Here is a 24,325-nt window from a genome sequence, read left to right on the forward strand (position 1 = left end):
GTCTGTGTAAATAATAAGTGTTCTGGACCACGTAAGTAATACTGTTGAAATGTTAACAATTGCTCGTTGCTTGTAGGCTGTAACAGGTTCAGTTCATTTGTGTTTTTAGTCTAATAACACATTAACTCTTTTTTCTTGATGTGTTAAACAGTATGCAAATACGTTAATATGCCCTGAAAATCAAATATTCTCAAAAATAAAAATATATAATAAAATATAAGACAAAAAAGTAATTGTAGCTTACTCTTACTGTGACTAACTAATAAAAAGTGGATTGTAACTACATAAAAAAATGCGCTAATATCAATGGGTGTAATTGTGTTGGGAGTCTATGAATACAGTAAACATCTGTCTAATAGTGCTCATACTCATGGTTGTGAATGGCTGCAATGTTTGGTGAGATTAAAGGTCAGACAGGGGCCGCAGTCATGTTGTAATGTGGATGAACAGCGCCATCTAGTAGTATGCTAATACAAAAAATAAGAAAACTGGTCCAAGACAAGTGTATGCTGCAGAGTTTTTGCTGGTAGGCCTATTGTCTAATTCAGGGGTGGGGAACGGTGATCCTGGAGGGCCGGTGTCCCTGCAGAGTTTAGCTCCAACCCTAATTAAACACACCTGAACCAGCTAATCAAGGTCTTCAGGATGCAGTTAGGTAAGTTTTTTCAGGGTTGGATTTAAACTCTGCAGGAGAGTGGCCCTCCAGGATCAACGTCCCCCACCCCCGGTCTCAAGATTCAAGATTTGTATTTGTCACATACACAATTATACAGAGTATAACCAGCAGTGTAAGTAATGTAAATGTAAGTCTAATTGGTCGTTTTGAGTAACTGGGTAAACTTCTAAAGTGGAAGCAAATATTTAATTACAGGGAACATGGATATGTTGACAACTTACTCAACAAATTTGTTTGTGCGATTACACAGGACTAAAATTTAACAAGAGAAGGCAACATTACAGGCATGTCAGGTTTTACTATTATTCAGTGACTTCATAGAGAATATCAATATCATGATGGTAATCTAACGGGACTTTCTTCCAGCCATGTATCACAATCAAAGAACAAACACACACACACACACGCACACACACACATTAGGTTTCTGTGAATTGTGGGGACTTTCCATAGACTTCTATTGACTGACCAAACCCCATTTTATTTTATTTTTTATTTTATTTATTTAACAGGGACAGTGCTCATTAATCAACAGTAAAATACTGTAAATAATCCAGAGTTAGCCTCAATGGCTGATTTTCATCTGTTGCCCCTTGCCAGATTTTAAAAAGGCAACCTAAAAATCTAAAATACAGTAAATTATCACACATACACAGATTTTCTATCCTCTAACCCTAAACCTACCTTACAGAAAAACTGTTTGCATTGTTACACTTTCACATAAAGATCATTTAGTATGTTTAATATTTTTTTCCCCTTGTGGGGACAATGTAAAAAATGTCAGGTTTGACACTCTTAAAAATAAAGGTTCCAAAAGGGTGTTTTTGCAGTGATGCCATAGAACCATTTTTAGTTCCCCAAGAACCTTTCAATGAACATTTCCTAAAATAACCATTTTGAAGAACTTTTTAAAAATCCAAAGAACCTTTTCTGCATTTGAAAGGTTCCATGGATGTTCAAGGTTCTTCAGAGCCATTGATGCCAATAAAGAGTGTACTATCCTTGTGTACTTATGTACTATACTGACAATAAACATTACATAAACAATACATTACTGACACTCTATCCTCCAGTTTGATACGGCTAAGTGCTTTGACACAATCTGTACTGTTAAAAGCTCTATATAAATATAGGTGACCTGACTTGACTATACACAAGAGCACACACACACACTAGAAAATAGTGTTCTCTCAGGTTACTTAATCACATTTTTGATTTACTTATTTGCACTTCCAAAAATGTGATTTCACACAATACCTTTATGGCTACAGTTGTACATTTGTCTAGATTTTATATTTATTGTAATTCATTATTATTTAATATATCCATATTTAATATTATGGCACCTTCGCTTTCATTAAATCTTCTAGGTTACTGAGTGACTTTAGCTTATGTAACAGCACCACAAACACTGGTTAAACTGGTCCCATTGCAGTGCTGTAGACTCGCCACTTCCCCAACTCTGACATCAACAGAGAGCAGAAACACACCTCAGATCAGCTGTCCATGTGTGCTTAAATGGTAAGTGAACATTGTTTGTCCAAATGAAACACACCAACAAATGAACTTTAACTCTCACAGAAAAGGGTGCAATCTTAGTAAATAACTCTGTTCTCACAGGAGTTTATCACTGCTCATATTTGTGTTGTATGGGCGATGCAGATCAAGGTTGAAAACTTTTACCAGTTTTTATGTTTGTTTTGTATTTTGGTTTTTAATTTCAGTTAGTAGGCTATTAATGGTGTGTAGTTTTGATTTCAATTTTATCTTTCGAAAATTATTATGCTGCTTTTATCTTGCATTTAGTTTTATTTTTATTTTTTAATATCCTGATAAAAGCCTTGCTATTTGTAAATGTAAATGCGGAACAGCCTAAATGATCAAACGATAAGACAATCTAACAAAACAGGTTGTTTTACTTTTATAATGGTGTGCATATGTAGCTATAAATAGTTTTTATTCACAAACCATGAAAAACAAAACAAAAAAATCGATTTATTTTATTCAGAAATTGATAGTAGCCTAAATTTGACAAATAATTACAAAGAAACAACACAATAAATGTGAAATTTTAAGTAGAACGACTAAATTTTAGGCTATTTTATTGTATAACGTAGGCTACTTAAATAAAGTTTGTTTTATTTACTTCAGAAAATTATTCTATTCTATTCTATTCTATTCTATTCTATTCTATTCTATTCTAACCTGTGGCCTGGCGTAGCGCTGTATCCGCGGTGAAGTCCAAAGCTTTGCGAATCGGTTCCTATGAATTGGGTTCAAAAGAACGACTCTCTGGCGAATCGAACATGAGTGCAGGTGAGATGCACACCAGACCGAGTCCGTGCTGTAAACACTGCACTCCGCGTGAAGCCAAACCCGTTCACCGGCTCTCATACAGACCAACGCAAACCATGTCTGTCTTGCAGTCCTTCTGAAATGAAGAGGACACGGGCTTCATACGAGACAGAAGAGAGTACTGTCTACAAGGTATGGTTTTTATACTCGTCGTTCACAATAAAGTCCTTTAAACCTTTTATCAAATGACGCGCTATCTCGCATTTTAAAGACAATACGGAAATTACACATAAATATCGCGTATTAATGCAGCCCAATATGTTTTCATGCTGTGTATTTCGATTCAAAGTGAACATATAGTCATGACTTGGGTTTGTCCTCTAAACTAAGGTGTCATTTTATTATTTTGAGTAGCAAGAAATACATATCATGCCAGTTTTTTCAATTTTGAATTGATACTATAGGCTAATAAAGTCTATCATATCAAGCTGATAATGAATTAAGCCCATTTATTATACTATTTCTGCAGCTGGATGTGAATGTGGAGTCAGGTCTTTCAGCACTAAGGAGCTGTCCACAAGCACCAAATCAATGAATGGACATTTCCTGATCAATGCTTTATAGATGCTTCCAGATGTCAGGCACGCTGGAGTATAGTAAAGGACTGCTTTTTGTTTTGTCTCTGTAGACTGAACCCGGTCGACACGTAAGACATTCTCCAAGAAATCTCGAGGCTGGTCAGTGCTTTGATTCCCGTCTTATTCACAATAAACTGTAGGGAACTGCAAGTACAAATCTCATCCCCATTACGACCTTAAGAGTTGTTAAGTGATGATATATGCTTCTGTGTTTGTTCATGTTTACAGATTTGGGTAATAGTGTAATAGCTGAATTACTAATAAGGAACCTCACCCATAATCTATGAAGAGAGATCCTGCAAAAGAGCTCAGCAGTGATTGTCCACTCCCATGAAGCTTTGTGGAAAAAATACAATAGCATACTTTTAAAATTAGTACTTTTGTTGAGCATAAAAGAAGATTTTGAAGAATGTAACCATAGAGCTGACGGTAGCCATTGACTTCCATGGTATTTCTGGTTACCGCCAATGGTTAGGTTGCCAACATTCTTCAAAATATCTTCTTTTCACTTAAAATGTGTTAACCCACTCATGAAAGTATGTGATCTCTAAGTACACTTTAGCAGCCTTTATTTAATTAATACTGTATATTGCCTGCAAATCCAGTTTATACACACACACACACACACTATTAAGAAAAGAAGTACACTACAAATGCACTTTCAGTAGAATTAAGCACACTTCTTTTCAAAAGAGAAAAACTCACATGTTTGGGTAAACTTGTAATAAATTACGTAATTCACAATGCTTCATGAGATCAGGTCATTGCTTCAGATTTAAATTTTGAATCAGACGTTCTAATGTTGCAAATAATTTTTTATTGAACTTTTTTAAAAATCCTTTTGGAAAAAACTATTGGATTACCAGTGCTGGGCAGAGACTGATTACATGTAATCTGGATTATGTTATCAAATTACAAAAAGTACATGTAATTAGATTATATTACTTTAAAAAAAAATCAGTTACTTTTTATTGATTACATATTATTCACATAATGGCATCAATTTATTGATTTTCCCTCTTTTAAATAATAAAAAAAATTCTACTGTCAGACCATTTAGCTTTGAAAAGCTTCATGTTTAATGCATTTTATGGTGTTGATAACAAAGAATAAAATAGATTTAGTTTTTCTGTGCTTTTTTATATCAGAGTGGTACATTTATTGGTAATTACAAAAAAAAGTTAGATAAAAAGTAGTCAGAATGCATTACCTAAAATGAGCAACCTAGATTACATTACAATTTTATTTTATTTCAATTACATGTACAATTTTAGTAACTACATCATGTAAACTGTAATCAGTAACAGACTCAAATCTACCCAGAACTATGGACAACTATGACGGGAAAAAAGGGCCACAAACAAAACGAGGCAGCCGCAGTTTTAATTGTGATTGATTTGTTGGAGTATGAATGCAGGATATTAGAATGTGGTGCTGGTTTCATTGCAGGGTTGTTTTATTGACGTTCATGAGGCGACATGAGGAAGTGCAGTCCATGGATGTTTCTGCCTGTAATGTTTTCTTTCTTCACAGCTGCTGGTCTCTGGGTTGTGTGAGTATCCCACACCTGCTTTGCCCCGTTTCCATGTCAATGCTTTAAGCTGCTGTTAAGATAAATGTTATATAATTTCATTCTGAACAGGTATTTTATTGCTGTGGAGGATGAGAAAATCACCCCACTCAGTTCAGAGTACAAGTAAGGGAATTTTCCTCTAGTGCAAGCCAATTATTTAATATAAGTATAATCAATATTTATGCCTCCTTCAATTTTATTTTTACTCACATAGGAGGTCAGAATCAAAGTCTCCTCCATATATCAGGTAAATCTATATGCATTGTCTTATGAACTGCACAGTTTGTTTAGAGGTTGATCAATGTTTTTATGTGCTGTCTTTGCTGTTTAGCATTGCAGGCAATGCCCCACCTGCCAGCTGTGTGTTCAGTCAAGTCATGAACATGGCAGCCTTTGTAGGTATGAATGGTGCTCAGATCCTATCAGAGGATTTGGTCTTGTAAACAGAAAGAGCTAACGACTGATATATTCATTATTTCATATGACCTGAATTTTAGCCTGATGCAATTGTTGCACTGTCCACCAACATCATATGAACATCAGTTTAGTTCTTAAAGGAATAGTTCACCAAAAAAAGAAAAATTGCTGAAAACTTGCTTAGACCATTCAAGATGTAGATGAGTTTGTTTCTTCATCAGGTTTGTAGAAGTGTGTCTCTGCATCAGTGTCTCAGCAATTGACGGAATGGGTGCCGTCAGAATGAGAGTCCAAACAGCTGATAAAAACATCACAGTAATCCACACCACTCCAGTCCATCAGTTAACATCTTGTGAAGAGAAAAGCTGCGTGTTTGAAAGCAAAAATCCATCAACTTTTAGCTGTCGCTTCTGGCTAAAATACGAGTCCACAACCCATAAAAACACTTCCTCCAGTGACAAAATACATCTTCTGTTGTCTCTCACATCAAAATCCACACACATATTTGTTTAGAGCTGTATTGGACTGTAAACAGTGCTTGATCTGTGCAGATTTCTCTCCTGATTCAGACCAGACCGCTTTTTCACTAGAAGCAGCAATATTATGAATACAAGACTTGTTTTTTTGTTTGAACAGTTTGAAGTTAAAAACACCTTAATCATGGATTTGTTTCTTACAAACAGGCAGCTTTTCTCTTCTCAAAACATTAACTGATGGACTGGAGTGGTGTGGATTATTGTGATGTGTTTATCAGCTGTTTGGACTCTCATTCTGACGGCACCCATTCACTGCAGAGCATCCATTGATGAGACACTGATGCAGAGACACATTTCTCCAAACCTGATGAAGAAACAAACTCATCCTAATCTTGGAATGAATGTAGAATTGTTTGAAATAAATGTTCATGGTCTTGGGCTCCAGGCTTTATTCTGGGAGTACTGCGATATCTGCAGCTGAAGCCGAGAGTGCATAAACCCTGGCTCAACATCGGTAGTCTGGTGGCTTTGTCTCTTGCTTGCTTTGGTATGACTTTAGTTGGGAACTTCCAGGTATGATGTTTTATTTTATTTTTTTGCAAACAACATTGAGCCACTTATTTAGGCTTTTTTTTTGTAAGATTAACAGAAATATATTCTATCATGCCAAAATTTTAAACACATTTAAATGATTTTTTTAACATCTAATTTGTTTTGGTGATCTAGCTGTCCAACGATGAGGAGCTGCATAACATTGGCACGTCCATGACCTTTGGCCTAGGAACACTGTTCTGCTGGGTCCAGTCTTTCATGACCCTAAAGGTCAACCTGAGGAATGAAGGCAGGCGAACAGGAATCCCTCGCTTCCTGTTGTCCGGAGCTGTAACTTCCTGCATGCTGCTTTGTATCCTTCTTCCTTCCACTGTAACCTCACGCATGTAAAACTATATACGCGAGCACTGTCTTTGTTGACTGTGCAGAAAGAAATGAATCTAGTATTTTTAGCTGCAAGTAAATGATAGTGCTGGGTGATAACGCCAGACTGTCTTGATTTCTGATGATATGCATTATACATCTTGCTCTGAAATATCATGAAATGTCATATCAAACAAAACCCACTGTTGTCAAAGAGATCCAAAATTATTTAAAAATGTATAACATTAAAACTTTTGAAAAATGGTGAAAATTTAATTTCACCATTCGAACAAAGCAGCATGAAAAAAAAAATATTTCCATTTATATACACACCCCTTGCAAAAAAAAAAAAAGTGTACTTTAAGTACTTTAATCTTAACATTATATTTTTGTAAAAACGGTTCATATAGAATAGGCAAAAATACATCGTATGGGCCAAAATGATCAGTTTTTCTTTTATGCCAAAAATCATTAGGATATTAAGTAAAGATCATGTTCCATGAAGATATTTTCTAAATTTCCTACTGTAAATATATCAAAACTTGATTAGTAATATGCATTGCAAAGAACTTGTTTTGGACAACTTTAAAGGAGATTTTCTCAATATTTAGATTTTTTTGCACCCTCAGATTCCAGATTTTCAAATAGTTGTATCTCAGCCAAATAAAACTTATTTATTCAGCTTTCAGATGATTAAATCGCAATTTTGAAAAATTTACACTTAAGACTAGTTTTGTGGTCCAGGGTCACACACACACACATATATATATATATATATATATATATATATATATATATATATATATATATATATTTTTTTTTTTTTTTTAAAGGCCACTTAACTTTAACCATGTATTTTACTATAATAATAACAACAGTAAATTATGCATAATTGCATGCAACTAACCCCACACCAAACCCGAATTCAAACCCTAATCCTGTAAGTAACAAGGACACCTTAAAATAAAGTGTAACCTACGTTTCATAACACACTTTTAAAAAGTGCACTTTGTAATAATGTCAACAAACATTTTACTTTAAAGTAATTATTATTTAAATATTTTGCCATACTTTAAAGTAGCACTCTAATTTGTGCTAAGTGCTGACTAACATACTAAAACACATGTAAAGTACCAAAGTAAAATGTCTAGTAAATATATATTACAAATATATTTAAATATGACATACAAGTAAAAAAACAAAAAAGACAGTAAAATATTTTAGTTTTCCATAAATGATTGTCAGTACGTTTGGCAGTTCACTTGAACATTTATTTTAAAGACAATAGAAGTAATTATGAAATTACTTATAAAGATGTACTTAAGTCCTACTTAAGTGGGTTAGCTAATTTAATTCAGCTAATTTAATTTAAAATGAATTTAAACTATAATACATTTTCATGTAATAAAGTGTCCGAGAATATTACGTTAAGTTTGCACTAAACAGTTCTTTTGAAAATATATTTCCATAATAAAAAAAAAAGCTTAAGTGTACTTAATTCTCACTAAGCTAGGAAGCCCATTTCCGCCACTAAATAAACAAAAAAAGAAGCAATTGCAACTTTTTATCTCAATTCTGAATTTTTCTTAGAAGTGTACATTTATATCACGCAATTCTGACTTCTTGTCTCAGAACTGTGAGATAGAAACACAATTGTGAGTTATAATGTCCAGTTCAGGGGGAAAAAAGACTTTTCTTACAATTGCAAGTTTACATCTTTATAACTCACAACTGCATGATTACATCACACAATTCATAGAAAAAATAAGTGAGAATTGTGAAATAAAAGATTGCAATTACCTTTATTTTAATTCAGTCAAAAACAAGCTTCCATACAAAGGCAATATAAACAATACAACAAAACAAAACACAATATGTACCTTTACTTTTAGCAAAATTTGAATTTAACATAAAAAGCCATGCAAGGATATCCGTGAAGTGATGACAAAAGAATTGCTGAATCAGACTTATGAATCAAATCACTGAAACTGACAATCTAACACAAAAATGAAACAAAATTCACCCTGCAGGAAAAAATACAAATACATAAAATAACAGCTTAGTTGGTATACTTTCAGCATCTATTATCTATCAAAACAAACAAACTAACCACTATAGGCTGGTTTAAGTTATTGTTGCTGTCAATGTTGCTCAGATCATTTATAGTGAATATACAGTATGTGATGCATCACCCAGCCCTACTTGTTCAAAATCTTCTTCTACACATTTTGCCCATATTTCAGCCTTGACGGCAGATCCCAGACTTCGCTCTGATGGCTCAGCGGCTGCACATGCATGCGGCCCGCGCTCAGTGGGCACTGGTCATGTTCTTCCTGACGTACCTGGGCACGTTCGCCATTGAGTTTCGCCACTACCATTTCGAGATCGTCTGCAGCGACGACCAGGACCGTCCACTCAGCCTCTCCGAGAGCTTCTCCGAGGTCTCCGAGTACCAGTCTGACCAGCTCTAGTCTCTCTCTTCAGTATCTGTGGAGCCTCATACTCTTTCCAGTGTTCGCCAGTGATCAGTCCTGCATGTAAACTGACTGTAATCTCTCTAGAAAGACCTTCGCAAAAGCAACAAATTCACGAAATGCACAACGATTTACTGTGAGGTGTTCCATGTTTGTATGTCAGCTGAGCGACGCAACAAAGACACTTTCAAGGAGAAGATCTGGATACCGAAACATTCTTTATATTCTGTTGTTATTTACTAACCCTTTTGGTCACTTCAAATCCGTATGCGGTTATTGTTTCTGTGGAAGATCTAAGAGCTTCTGAAGAATCTGTACATGGCATTTAAAGAGACAGTGCACCCAGAAATAAAAATTGTGTTATTTACTCACCCTCAAGTTGTTCCAAAACTGTAGTTTCTTTCTTTTGTTGAACATAAAGCTTTTTTGAAGACTGTTGGTAAGCAAACAGTTGCTGGTAGCCATTAACTTACATAGTATGGACAAAAAAAAATTCTATGGAAGTCAATGGCTACCGTCAACTTCAAAATATCCTAAACAGAACATACAGGCTTGTAACAACTTAAGTGAGTAAATGATGAGAATTTTTATTTTCTGGGTGAACTATACTTTCGATATCATTGAATCATAGATGCTTTGTAATGTAACCGCATTCATTTTGAGCCTGTCCTGCATAATCATATAAATTTATACTTGATGTTAAATATTGTAAAACATCTCTGATATTGGTCATAATCCAGTATTTTGTTACTAAAACAGACATCTGTTTTCGGGTGCTGGTGTATCTAACTGCTGCAAATATGATTTGTTCGATGTGTCCATTTGGAATAAAATTGAACAACAACATTTAAGATTGAGGTTTATAAGACATGAGGTACAATCACACTAAACCTGTGTCTAGTTGGCAGGTTATCATATTTTATATCACTGCACATGTGGGGGATAAAGTCATGAATGTGTCATATGCTACACATTAACACCGCATATAAAACATTGAAAGAGATTGTAAGTGTATGATAATTCATAGATGGGTTTCAGTGTAGAAAACAAGCACCTGGGAGGCTTGGCGTTTCAGTCCAGCAGAATAACAACACAGAGACCGCTGGTTTTTCACATGATCCGATGCTGTAAGCCTGGTTCTGCGCTGTCAAACGGTCCCGCTCAGTTCTAACTGGGTGAAAGATGTGATTATTCTATAATGGTTCCTCTCCTCTTCTGTTAACTCCATGTTGCCAGGTCTAACTACCACGATCACGTTCACCCCAGCATCCTTTGCTGCCTTCGCCTCTGTAAGGGAGATTTAATGAAGCCGAGTTAAGTGTTGAATTAACATTGAACCCTCATGTGGCACAAGCATGTAATGAATATGAAAAGTGTGTACGCACCTCGTGTGACGTCGGTTAGGAACATGATTTCCTCTGGTTGGCATCCAATCCTCTCCGCGATGTTCTCATAGCTCTTACTTTCTACTTTGGCACCAATGTTGGTGTCGAAGTGACCATCAAACAGCTGAGAAAATAAATGTAAAAATTCAAAACTCATTTAAACTTGTGAATCTGTATCAAGCAAACTATTTTATTTCTAATTTTCCCTGCAGAAGGATTTCTTGGCTTTAATTCCACCCATGTAAGCATAAATGTCATTTACAATCCTTTCTAGATCACTTTGAATTATTTATTTTGACCTTTACTGAAATACCATAACTTAAGCTATTTTTTTTTCATTTCCTGGTGAACGTTCGTTATGGATTAAGACTTTTTTTGCCAACTTTCTTGGTGAAAAAAAAACAAAAACAAAAAAAACCTTGGTGGTTACTGCAGGTCAGTGATTACAAATACTAAGATTATTAAAAAATATTTACATCAATAAAAAAAAAAAAAACTGAAATAAAATATAAATATTAAATGTAAAAAAGAATATTAGAAATACTGCCTTAGCAACTGAAATATAAGTTTAATTTAATATAGAAAAATATAATATATTAAATGGAAATATATATAAAAAACTAAAAATAAAACGAATGAGATAAAGAACACAACAGTGTTGTCACCTTTAAAAAAATAAATTATATATATATAAATAAATAAATGAATCTGGACCACAAAACCAGTCATAAGTGTCAATTTTTCAACATTGAGATTTATACATCGTCTGAAAGCTGAATAAATACATTTTATTTGTTAGGATAGGACAATATCTGGCTGAGATACAACTATTAGAAAATCTGGAATCTGAGGGAGCAAAAAAATCTAAATATTGATAAAATCACCTTTAAAGTTGTTCAAATGAAGTTTTTAGCAATGCATAAAAAAAATCAAAAATTATGTTTTGATATATTTACAGTAGGAAATTTACAAAATATCTTCATGGAACATGATCTTTACTTAATATCCTAATGATTTTTGGCATAAAAGAGAAATGTATAATTTTGAGCCATACAATGTATTTTTGGCTATTGCTATAAATATACCCCAGCGACTTCAGACTGCTTTTGTGCTCCAGGGTCATATATTAAAATACAAATATTTGATGGGAAAACAAACTTAGCCTTGGTAAATAACTGAAATGAATAAGTTGAAGTACTAAAATTACTAAAACTACAATAAAACTGATATAGAACTAAAAGTGAATTCAAAATATTAATACTATAATAGTATTTCAAATATTTTACTTTTTTACCATTTTAATTCTATAAATAAATGTAACCAGTTGAAGAAAACTGGAATTTTACCTAAAATTAACATGAAAAATAAAAATATAAAAGATACTAATTCAAAATATTACTAAGTACTACAATAGTCTAACATCACTAATAAAATCACATTACTGCTGGCATCTAATGAAAAAAGGAAATTAAATCAATAAGTAGACTCTGATAATCAGAAATGCCACTGTAAGAGCAGCAATAATGTACAATCAGCAGGACATCAGTGCAAAATAAACCACTTCAGAGCAACACAGTATCTGATAGTACCAGCCCGGGTTTGGCAATAATGACTTGCCTACAGGAAATGACTACTTTTACATAATTAATCACAAGTCCAGTGGGTTTTGTGATGCACAAGACCGTCCTTAATGGCCACATCCAGACTACAGAGACTAAAGAGATCTGAATCTCATGCGAGCACAAGATGCTTATAATTACTGATCAAGCTTACATCTAATAGATGGCCTTCGACAGAATAACCAAAGAGCAGCTTCTGTGCCTCCACGCTTCCTGAAGAGTAGATGTAGATCTTCAGGCCGTGCTGTCTCCACCGTCTGATGGCTGGAACCACATCCTGGTACACCCTGCGACAAAACCACAGCAAAACTATAACATAACTCACTTTTACTGCATCTAGTGAGAACCGTAGACTACAGCATTGGATACAATGTACACCATCATAAAGTCTGGGGTCTGAAAGATGTTTTAAATGTTTGATGGTTGAATGTTAGAAAGTCTCTTCTGCTCACCAAGACTGCATTTATTTGATTGAAATACAGCAAAAAACACAAATATCGTGAAATATTATCATCATTTAAAATAACTGTTTTCTATGTGAATATATTGTAAAATATAATTTATTTCTGTGTTCAAATATGAATTTCCAGGGATTGAATATTAGGGATGTAACGATTCACTCAACTCATGATTCGATTCACCATTTTGATTCTCACTTTTTTTTTAACAAAATGAAATTGAAGAGAAATTATACAGTAAATGAGGTGTCCTTTTATTAGGCTGTTGCTGCACTGTTTTTTGTGAAATTGAAATGTAACAAAACTAAATTGAAATTTTAAAACAAAACCCAAATCTGCATATAAATAAACTAAAGTCTCATATGATCATCAAGCCTCCGTTTATTTGATCAAAAATAGAGACAAGATCAGTAAATGTTTTAATATTCTTTATATTCATATCTGTGATGCAAAGCTGGATTTTCATCATCCTTTACGCCAGTCTTAAGTGTCACGTGATCCTTCAGAGATCCTTCTCATGTGCTGATTTGATATTTGGTTATTGCCAGTGTTGGAAACATTTGTGCTGCTTAATATTTTTTCTGGAAGCTGTGATACTTTATACAGGATTGATTGATTGATTGATTGAATGTCTTTATCACTTTTTAAAATCAATTTGAAAAACTGCTGAATAAATAAATTCATATTCTTTAAAAAAAAAAAAAAAAAATTAAATACTGACCCCAAACCTTTGAACAGTAGTGCAAGTTGTTACAAAACATTTATATTATAAATAAACGATGTTCTTTGATTCAAAGAATACTAAAATTATCTCAATTAATAAAAGAAATATTAAGCAGCACAACTTTTTCCATCCCTGATAATAAATCAGCATATTATTAGTATGATTTCTGAAGGATCATGTGACACTAAAGACTGGAGTATTGATGCTGAAAATACAGCTTTGATCACAGAAATAAATTATAAATATTATTATTTTAAATTGTAACATTTCAAAATATTACTGTTTTTGTCTATATTTTTGATCAATTAAATGCAGGCTTGATGAGCATTGAAGACATTAATAGTGGCCACACGTTTTACCTGTATGTGTGTTTACAGTAAATATGCATAAAAACATACATACGCACATATATACTGTATGTGTGTGTGTGCATTTATTAATCTGCATGTAGGCTATACTTTTATCTTTAAAAAAACCTAATAAAGGTTTAGGCTAAACACGGTAGGCAGCATTGAATTGCATTCATCTTGTTTATTTGAGAGCACATGATGGCTCAGACAGAGCATTCAAATGCTTTCTAGCTCTGTTCCACAGCAACAAACCTGACCAAACTAAGCACACATTATAAAACTAATGAAATCAGTAATAATGGCATGAAGCGATTAGCTTACTAGTATTCATTTAGCATTGTACTAAACATGCATGTTCTGTAAAGCTGCAGTGAAACGATATGTACTGTGAAAAGCGTAGTATAAATAAAAATGAATGCGTAGACATACAGACTGACCCAGCAATGCAAGTGAAATGTCCACTAAAACCTCCCCGGACATCTTAGCACAAATCATGATGAGATCGTAAGTAACACTGTGTGTCTTGCTTCAGTTTAACCGAGCATAAGACTGATGCACAAACAAATTATCCCAACTTTTCCGCTGAGGAGTTAATTGTAAGCATCCAGACTGCGATAGGCGTTTATCGCCATCTCTCGTGTACACTAACCTTCATTTTCACTAGACTTAAAAAGGATGTGCTGTAGGTTTTGATATTGAATCGATTTTCAACCGGCTCGCAGTTCATCGTTACATCCCTACTGAATATTGACTAAAACTGTGGATGCCAGCTGCAGCCACAACCTAATTTGATAGCCTGTATTTGAAGCTTATTTATTAATAAACAACAAAACTATTTACCGCCTAAGTCAGCAGTTCTGCTCAAACACACATGGGCTGTTTGTGCTGGTAAAGATGAGGTTACTTACTCGCCTTTGATTTTCCCCGTCACGTACGCGGCTCTCCACATGTGTCCCTGCAGCTGTTTGAGCGCAGTGCTCTTTCTGTCCGCTGCCATCTGCCACAGCACACTATCCACCACCTCCCGGATGGCCTTCTCCTCGTCTGTGTGAACCGTCTGGTCCACCGCATGAACGTGACACGCTTTATTCTGCCGCAAGTCTTCTTCAGCCTGAAACACACACAGGGTTCGGTCTGAACAACACGGATAGTGCATTTACATCAGGAAGCACTGTCTACTCAAAATACTGGATGAGGAAACAAATCGTAGTACAAAAATAAAATAACGTCCATATTACAAACTATAACATTAAACTGTATAAATCACTCGTTTTCTAAAGAAACACAACTCTCTCGCCTCCCCTGAGCCCATTGAGTTTAAACAGACCCCCAAAACGTGTTGTGACTTTAGTGGGGGGTAATTGAGAATGAATGGGGGGAAAGCCAGTGAGAGGAAGCAATGCTCGGCTTTTATTGGTACATGCGATAAATCCCACCTCGTGATCGTGCATGTTCGCAAATCAGTCTGAATAAACATTATAATGCCATTAATAGGAAAGAGTCATTTAAAAACTAAGCAAACAACTCACACACTTAGATATAACCACTTCTTTGCGTCAAAATAAGATTTAAAATGACATGAAAACATGAATTTTGGGAGTTTTTAGTGAGTAATCAGTTTTGTGACATTTGTGACCAGCTTTGATGAATGATGATCCGAAAAACTCAAAAATAGTTAAAAGTTATTTATTAAAAAGAATAACGGAACATAAGTTCACAAAACAATACATTGTTTAAATTATACTGCCTTGAGTTATTACTTTTTATGCTTAAAAACACTAACTTGAGATGAGATTTATACATGGCTTGAATAAATAGAATATTGATTATAATGTAAAAATATTAAAAAAAATTTTTTTTTTTTTTTAAAGTGTATTTTTAAGTAATGTTTATCTAACCAAGAAAATGTGACTGGGACATGAATTTACATTTGATTAACTTTTGTGCCTCAATAAAAAAATAAAAAAAAGTTACACATAGGTCAATAGTGGACAAAAATGCTCGTATCAAAAAACGTCATAAAAATCTGAAGCTTGGAAGCACAGAGTTAAGTTTGGTCTCATTAAAGACGATCCATGGCAGATTATTGTTGAAGTAAAAAAATAAATAAAAGTGAAACCAAAAAAAAGTTATAGAGGTTTAAGTTTATTAAACATGTTGAACTCTATACCTGCTAGAAAATCAAAGCTATAAATCTAAACAAGTTGTGTTCCAAATCTGAGGTTGATATCTCAAAAAATGAGCTTTCAGTAAGATTTTGTTTGGGCGCAGTACCAAATTTTCCCCATTAGATGCCAGTAAAAAAATATCTCTCAAATAGCACACACACACACACACACACACAAATTATTCTTATGACACATACAAACCACACTTTGACATCCATACCAACACACCCACATAAGTATAGCTGCATTATTTATCCAATCGGCTCTATAATATGCAGAAGCAGAAAACAGGAATAAAGCGAGTATTTGCTTTATAGGCCAAACCTGAAAAGAATGGCGCAGTCTGGTTAAAAAAAAACAATAATTTTAAAGCCTTGCCAACAGAATGAAAGCCTAGTCACAAAAATGGCATAATTTTACAGTTAAATGGCACTGGTTAAAAACAGCAGTTTTAATGGGTTTCAATGGGGACATGTTTGTCCTTAAGGTCCTGAGAGGAACTGTTTTGTGTACCAAGTGCAAAACAGATTTATTAAAGGAAATGGAAGTGAAATAGTAATAAAAACACACACCTGTGCCAAAATGTATGCAGTTGGCAATAACAGGCAAACTGGTCAAAAAAACAAAACTGAAAAGGACAAAAATATCCAAAAGGTGGCACAAGGGTTAAAAACCTGCCTCCTAATTTCAGCACACAACTGAGTTACATGTATTTGTTTGTTTTCAAAGAATAATACCGTTTTCTGTTTTACCACCACAGATTAATGAGTGTCAACTATATCTCGAGAAGGACTAAAACGATTTGAAGCTTTTGTATAATACTTCCCTCAATGTAAAACGAAAAGGTCCACCCATTAGTAGTAGTGCACATGAGAATAACGTTTAAACCCGTGGCAGAACTAGCTATTAATGTGAAATAAGAATAAAGCTGTCGACCTGTTTCTTGAGCAGATGCACGTCTTGTTTGCATTCATCCTCTTCCCAGTGAGCAGACAGATATTCCTCCAGATTCTCTCTGATGTAGGGAAATAAGATGTCCTACATGCAAGAAACGACACAATAACCCACCGCACATAATGAATATGATTTATTTGCTCTTCTATTATCTCTTACCTTCACAAACCTGATGGGCGTCGTGGTTCCTTCAATGTCCAGAAGAAGGACTCTGGTATTTTCTGGTACGGCAATCGCTGCCATTTTTATCAATGGCAAACGATATATATGTTTGTTAAAGTCCTGTGTTTGGTTTGGTTATATCAGATGAGAAGCTCAGATTTTGACAAATGAATCAATAATAGCATGCGAGGCTAGCGAGCTAACACATGGAGCGGCGGCGGGTTGCCAGATCCTGCGCACATAACCCCCCTAATGCTACATCGGTACACTTCATTTATGTCTGCTATTTGTTTTTTAAATATGTATGTACATTTTGTATGATACATTATCATATGCAACAGCTCTAAATTTATATTTAATATAAAGAAAATTATTTATTTAGTAATTTAATAGCCGTATGTATACTTAAGCATTTTATTATTTAATCTGGCAACACGGTCGGGAAAGATTGTAGTAAGGAAGTAAATGTTATAAGGCTGCATATAACATAAAATACCTTTACCTCTTGCTGAAATTCATTCATTCATGTACTTATTTTGTAGTTTGTTTGCTTTTTTTATCTAACGAACAGGATAAATCTTTTTTTTTTCCCAAAAGGACACACAAAATATTTTCTTCATTTATGTATTTGCAATTGTTATATTTTTGTTGTTGTTACTGTTATTTCTATAAGAGATGTTTGTTTCTAGTCAGAGTAATCAATTTAGGACAAATGTAGCTTTCTTAAGAAGTCTTGACCTTCATGGGACCGAGGTCAAGCCGGCCTCGTTACTGTAATTAATGTAATTACATGAAGCGCTTTTCATTCTAGACGCCCAGACTTGAGATGCAAGATTCGTAGAAATGGAGATATGGGACATTAATACACTTTAGAGAGCTATAAAGACCTAATTTCTAATAAGTACAAGAAATGATTGGTCAGTTCTTACATGGGACGTCCCATACTATATGCACACGTCATATGAAACCATTTTACTGCAGCGTTTTCGAGATATGGCACATCATTTGATTTAGAGGGTATGTGTACTGGACATAGCATGCATCTGAATACAACAAATACAACAAAATGCTATTTAACCAAAGAAGTAGAACCACTGTCTATTTTTTTAAAGGCACATACGTGAGGGGCACCCAATCCTTTTTCAGGAGATCTAGCTTCCTGCAGAGTTCAGTGTCAGTCCTGCTCCAACAAGCCTGCCTGTAAATATCTATTGTTCCTGACTCTTAATTAGATTAGGTTTGGAGCTGAACCTTTAGTGAGATCTCCGCTATGACCCATCCGTGCTCCAAACTGCTCCAGAGCAAAGACTCTGTATTAACTGCTCTGAACCTGTGTGAGGTATAGTGTGACATTTCTGACAGTGTGGGACTTCATTTTAGCTGTGCTGACAGAATAGGAGGTACCTTGCATGCAAAGGCCATTATTTTTATCTACATATTTATATTGATGTTTCTATAAGCCTCAAAATTGGAGAAATAATGTACTGTCTTTAAGAACTTTGTTGAGTTTGGATGAATGCAACTTCAGACTGCCACAGTACACAGACTTCTCATTAGGTGTGCTGAAACAGTAGGAGGTACTTTTGAAGAAATAGCCTTTTTTTACTTATTTGAAATAATATTTCTAGTTTTCAATACTGGAAAAATTGTGCAACGTCTGAGAATTTTCTTGACTTTGAACTCCAAATTGCTACAGTAAAATGTTTTTAATATAAAGGGTGCAGATAGTATGGGAGGTCCATTATAAGATTTGGCTGTTGATTTTTTGTACTTATTAGAAAGCATACATGTACAGTTGTATAATCCTATAATTGAAATAATAGCATGCACTTTAAAAATGATACAGTAAAATGTTGTATGTATAGAAGATGAGAAATGACTTATAAGAATCAACTGTTTTTGTACTTAGATTACACCTCTCTATAAGACTTTGAAGTAAAATCTAATGGTACATTTCTCTAGGTAACACTTTATTTTAGGGTCTCTTAAGTTGCTGCTTATTAGCGTGCATATTACTAGAATATTAGCCATTTATTAGTATTAATTAAGCGCATATTAATGCCTTATTCTACATCCCTAATCCTACCCAATACCTAAATTTAACAACTACCTAACTATTAATAAGCAGCAAATTAGGAATGTATTGAGGGAAAAGTCATAGTTAATAGTGAACAAGTGTTCCCTATTCTAAAGTGTTACCTTTCTCTAAAGTGTCTCCGCAAAATAGCTTCATATAAGAACTGACCACTTCTACTTAGACACAAATGAGATGTTTGTAGCCCTCTAAAGTGTTGTGATATTACACATCTCTAAAAGATGTACGCTGTTCATATGAGGTGTGCATGAAATATGGGATGTCCTGATCGTCCATTTCTTCTTATTAGAAATGGGGTGTTTTCAGGACACTGAAATGAGACAATAGCACATTACTCTGCAGTAAATGAGGTATGTAGATAGCATGAGACGGCTTGTATGAACTGATCATTTGTTTCTTCAGCATATTAGATGCCCTCTGAAGTTGAATATTGCAACATTTCTTCAAAACGGTGTAGTAAAAATGATTAATATGAGGTGTGTATATAGTATGGGACGTCTCGTAAAATACTTTTTTTCTACTTGTAAGAAATGGTGTCTTTATATCCCTCTAAATCTACGATTCCTGTAATGAAATGCAGGTAGAAGAATACAGTAGGCCTAATACAGATCCAAAGACAGCAATAAATAACACGAATATTAAGCAGATGTACATAAAACAAACAGAAAAAATAACGTCTCGTTTGCTGGCTTGACCGTGTTTTTATGGGAGTAGTAATTTTTCAGTAGTAATTTTTTTTTTACTGAATCAGGCTCCCGATGTTGGAAAACAGCCCATTTTCATTTTTGTTAGTACACTGGTGTCATTTATTGGAATTATTTAATAGAACGCGCATATTATTATTAAGGATAACTGGGTCATTGAAAAAAAAAAAACACACACATTGGGATTAAGATGTATCTTTTATTAGCATAAGCCCCGCCCACCCCCGCTTGCTCGTGCAGACGGATTGCGTCACTGATCTCCGTCCGCCATTTTAATCAACGCGGCACTTTATTCGTGTTGAAGTCTTTGACCTTTTAACTCCACAGTAATACAATCAGTTTCGTAGCAGGCGTCGGATCAAACTACATATACTCCAAAATGCAGGCCGAAGAGCAAGGTGACTTCAGCACCGACGAGTTTCCAGAAGGCTCCAAGATAAACGCGAGTAAAAATCTGCAGGACGACGGGTGAGGCCCTCGCGACACAACAACAGATTAAACAACTGAAAACATCTTCTAATCGATCATTCACTTCCATGACCTTACTAACGCTTACAGTAGTAATATGCACAATATTAAACATAACAATGCGCTCAAAATGCTCGAAACCTAGCTAATCCGTTTGTGTGCTAGTGTGTTAGCATCTAATGGTTTAGGGCATTAAACAATCTACAAATGAGGTTTAATTACAAAAAACAATGTTTTATATTTTATTATGTTGTATTTTTACATGCATCACTAGCAAATGTGTGTATAATACTAGGAGTTGCATCTATTATTCAGTGGTGTAATGTGAATGCTGTTTATTTTTGTGTAGGAAAATGTTCATTGGTGGACTCAGTTGGGACACCAGCAAGAAAGACCTTACTGACTACCTGTCCAAGTTTGGAGAGGTCCTTGACTGCACCATCAAAACAGACCCCATGACTGGACGCTCCAGGGGCTTCGGGTTCGTGCTCTTCAGAGATGCTGAGAGCGTTGACAAGGTAAATGTCCCTGTCCTTAGGTTTACTGATAGCGGTGTTTCAGCAGCATTCACAGCAGGTTCTTCTTGATGTGTTTAGGTGTTGGAGCTGAAGGAGCACAAGCTGGATGGGAAACTGATCGATCCCAAGAGAGCCAAAGCCATGAAGGGCAAGGAGCCCCCCAAGAAGGTGTTCGTCGGCGGTCTGAGTCCAGACACGTCTGAGGAACAGATCCGGGAGTACTTTGGAGCTTACGGAGAAGTGAGTATCTCCAATTAAGATCTAATTTTTTGGAAGTACCACCACACCGGCGCGTCTAAACTAGCCTGTGTATTTTTCTCTCAAAAGATTGAAAACATTGAGCTCCCCATCGACACCAAAACAAACGAAAGGCGGGGATTCTGCTTTGTGACGTACGTCTTAGAGGATCCCGTTCAGCAACTGCTGGAGAACAGATACCATCAAATTGGATCAGGGAAGGTATGTTGATCTTACCATGTTTGACCAGTACCTTGCTCTGTATTAATAAAGCGGGTCATAGTAGGCATGCATTACTGTGACTAAATCATTGTTTTGCTCAACCCTACATGTTCGTAATGCTGTTAATCTTTGTTGTCAGTGTGAAGTCAAAGTTGCCCAGCCTAAAGAAGTTTACAGACAGCAACAGGGCAGAGCGGACCGAGGCTTCGGAGGAGGACGAGGAGGCTTCAGGGGCCGTGGAAGAGGTTTGCAAATCTAGAGGTTGCTGCTGTCTCTGGCAGACTTTTAATTCCAGTAGTTTTGGACTAAAAGGGCTCCTCTGACTCTTTGTGAACAGGACAGGGCCAGGGCTATAATCAAGGATACAACAGCTACTACGGCCAGAACTATGGAAGCTACGGCAACGGATACAACCAGGGCTATAATGGCTATTCTGGCTATGACTATTCAGGATACAACTATCCCAATTATGGCTATGGACAAGGCTATGATGATTACAGTGGTAATTTTATAAACAGTTTTTTAATGAACCTTTAACATTCAAAGACCCAAGCCTTGATATTCATGATGTTTTGTTTGTTTTCCACGCTTTAGGAAGCTATTAGTTTTGAAAATCCATTCAGTTTAGGCAAAATTTACATTGGGGTATAATTTGGAAAAAATTGCACATTTTGCAAAGTCAGTACAATTAAGCACATAAATGGATTTGGAAGAATAATTTATTCAACCAGTAAGGATACAGTTATAAAAAAAATAAAGTTACAAAATGTTAAAGTACTATAATAGGTATTATTAAACTGTTTTAAATAGTGTATTCCTTTTAATATCACTTTATATATTATATATGTATACCATCGCTATGAAAATGATGAAATTGCTCCGAATACAAATTGAAAGGACAAATAAAAAATGTTTACAAAAGTGTTTCAGTGCTTTGTAAGTACATAAATTTGTTCCCAAGCAAGCCTACTGTTATGTGTAGGTTTTATCCACATTTAGTGATATTTAGGTATTGCTTTAGAGATGATTTCTCGGTATATTACAGTGCAAGTACAGTGGTTTTGTAGAAAAGCAAGGAGCAGCAAACATTCTCAAAAAGTGCGAAAAAAGACACTACAAATTGCTTTATATGTTTGTAATTTTTGTAGGTCAACAGAGCAGTTATGGCAAGGCCTCGCGGGAAAGCGGAAACCATCAGAACAGCTACCAGCCGTATTGATAAAGTGGCTAAACACATTGACGTTCATGGTAAGGTCACATCTTTGCTGCGTTCTGGACCTGACCTCAATGTTAAAGATCAATAGACACTATCTGACAGCCTAAGGCTTACGCATATCAATGCGCCCAAGTTGAACAACACGTCTATAGATCTTTAATCTCATGTTTGTGTAGCCATTTTGCCTTTTTAGCGTGCCAGAAAAACGTAAGTGTTTTTCTGTAGGTTTTCCTTTTCCTCCTCCTGCTTTAACAGGTGATCATAATGGAATAACATAGAGACTTGATAGCAATGCTAACAGGTAAAGTACAGCTAAGGGGTACAGAGTAAGGGCGCCACTCCTGATTTTTCCTTTCTTTCCCTAATTCTGATTATTGTACCTTGTTTGTACCTGCCAGCGGGGACTTCATTGCAGGCCGTGTGTCACCTGACCACGACATTCTCTGGGCGTCGCACATAGCGGGCAGAGAGCACGGCATGCACAAGAAAGCGCTGTCCTGTGGTATGGTCTCTTCAAACTTCCTGTACCAGCGTAAAACAAACAAAAAGACAAAGGAGCTTCCTTCATTTTCCTTAAGTTGTTGGTTTTCGTTAACAGTTCCAAATGTGTTTTTTCCAGGACTTTATTAACGTAACCTAAAAGTGATTCATAACTGCTTAATTGTTGTATTCTCTTTTTTCAATTGTAGTGCTCTTGTATTTCAGTTGTGGAGCTTCAGTGATTTATTATTTTATTTCTTTGGTTTCAGTCACACCTCCCTTGTAAATAATTGCATAAACTCTCATAATGCTTGCTTTTTCTTTAGAGGCCATAGAGAACTTCAAATGGGTACACCTCAAGGCTTTTTCTTGAGCGCATAGCCTTTAAAGATCATATGTAGAAAGTGGTTTACCAAGCCATTGAAAGCTGACGAATCTGTGTTAGACAGATGAAACCAATTCACGTATTGGCTAAATGCAAATGTCAATTTTCGGTTTAAAGGGGAAGACGTTTGGGCTCGCTCCTCGATTGGTCGACCGACCGCCTGGAGCTGAAGCTTTTGCTGGCTTACGAGCTGTTTTGTCGATCTTAAGATGTCGAACATATGATCTTTAATCTTTAATGATGGTTTTCCTAGTTTAAAATCGACAGCTCAAGAAGTTAAACACTGAAACATGGACGTGCTGTTTTTTCTTTTCTTTAACCTGTCCAAATCCGAGTGGTTCATCTTGCGTATCTTCTCTTGTAGGTCGGCAGGCTGACTTCGACATTGCTCCTCGGAGGCAGCTTGTGGATTCCTGTCCTTAAACAACTATAAAAAAATAAAAAAAACGTTATTCAGTCCTGTGGGGATGAATTCAGTGTCTAACCTTGTAAATAGCGAGGCGTTTTGTTTCCAAGTTTGTCTTATTCCATGCTTTGTTCAGATTGAACCTGTAGGTTTTGTGCTGATGTGTTCTTAAGTCTTGAATAGAAAAAGTGTCCTTTATTTTGTATTTTAGTTCTTTTCCTGAAAGTTTTTGGATAAAGGGATTAAAAAATGCGAAGAAATTGTTGTTGTATTGTGTTTCTTTCATTTTCTCATTCGTGTGTGTTATACA

The 24,325-nt window shown here is 35.4% G+C and overlaps 3 protein-coding genes across 11 annotated transcripts; 2 read left to right on the forward strand and 1 right to left on the reverse strand.

Moving 5' to 3' along the window:
• The first annotated feature begins 2,134 nt into the window (after nucleotides 1–2,134).
• Nucleotides 2,135–10,313, forward strand: LOC306865346 (transmembrane protein 150C-like). Of its 5 annotated transcripts, none has more exons than XM_079409890.1 (9): nucleotides 2,135–2,197; nucleotides 3,660–3,708; nucleotides 5,059–5,161; nucleotides 5,252–5,305; nucleotides 5,397–5,429; nucleotides 5,514–5,581; nucleotides 6,521–6,648; nucleotides 6,802–6,979; nucleotides 9,253–10,313. In XM_079409890.1, exons 3-9 carry the CDS (start codon nucleotides 5,088–5,090, stop codon nucleotides 9,459–9,461), a joined length of 744 nt encoding a protein of 247 aa, XP_079266016.1. In that variant the 5' UTR covers nucleotides 2,135–2,197; nucleotides 3,660–3,708; nucleotides 5,059–5,087; the 3' UTR covers nucleotides 9,462–10,313. The 5 variants fall into 5 exon arrangements, with proteins under 5 accessions (XP_079266016.1, XP_079266018.1, XP_079266020.1 ...); XM_079409892.1 differs by having other exon boundaries at nucleotides 2,144–2,197; nucleotides 3,660–3,745; nucleotides 9,253–10,310; XM_079409893.1 differs by having other exon boundaries at nucleotides 2,170–2,197; nucleotides 3,501–3,708; nucleotides 9,253–10,310.
• On the reverse strand, nucleotides 8,856–17,526 carry LOC306865345 (enolase-phosphatase E1-like). Its single transcript, XM_079409889.1, has 6 exons — nucleotides 17,282–17,526; nucleotides 17,105–17,206; nucleotides 14,909–15,111; nucleotides 12,623–12,755; nucleotides 10,850–10,973; nucleotides 8,856–10,751 (listed from the first exon to the last, which is right to left on the reverse strand). Exons 1-6 carry the CDS (start codon nucleotides 17,363–17,365, stop codon nucleotides 10,612–10,614), a joined length of 786 nt encoding a protein of 261 aa, XP_079266015.1. The 5' UTR covers nucleotides 17,366–17,526; the 3' UTR covers nucleotides 8,856–10,611.
• A 2,793-nt stretch (nucleotides 17,527–20,319) lies between these two features.
• Nucleotides 20,320–24,279, forward strand: hnrnpdl (heterogeneous nuclear ribonucleoprotein D-like). Of its 5 annotated transcripts, XR_013783882.1 has the most exons (9): nucleotides 20,320–20,551; nucleotides 20,901–21,069; nucleotides 21,148–21,309; nucleotides 21,397–21,528; nucleotides 21,668–21,773; nucleotides 21,866–22,030; nucleotides 22,677–22,776; nucleotides 23,143–23,246; nucleotides 23,974–24,269. XR_013783882.1 is itself a non-coding variant. In XM_079410366.1 (8 exons), the coding sequence occupies exons 1-7, from the start codon at nucleotides 20,463–20,465 to the stop codon at nucleotides 22,745–22,747; spliced, it is 894 nt and encodes a 297-aa protein (XP_079266492.1). In that variant the 5' UTR covers nucleotides 20,320–20,462; the 3' UTR covers nucleotides 22,748–22,776; nucleotides 23,974–24,279. The 5 variants fall into 5 exon arrangements, 3 of the variants coding, with proteins under 3 accessions (XP_079266492.1, XP_079266491.1, XP_079266490.1); XR_013783881.1 differs by having other exon boundaries at nucleotides 22,677–23,246; XM_079410366.1 differs by lacking the exon at nucleotides 23,143–23,246 and having other exon boundaries at nucleotides 23,974–24,279.
• Nucleotides 24,280–24,325: the final 46 nt, after the last annotated feature.

Source organism: Barbus barbus (assembly GCF_936440315.1).
Source record: "Barbus barbus genome assembly, chromosome: 47".
Classification (NCBI taxonomy): Eukaryota; Metazoa; Chordata; class Actinopteri; order Cypriniformes; family Cyprinidae; genus Barbus; species Barbus barbus.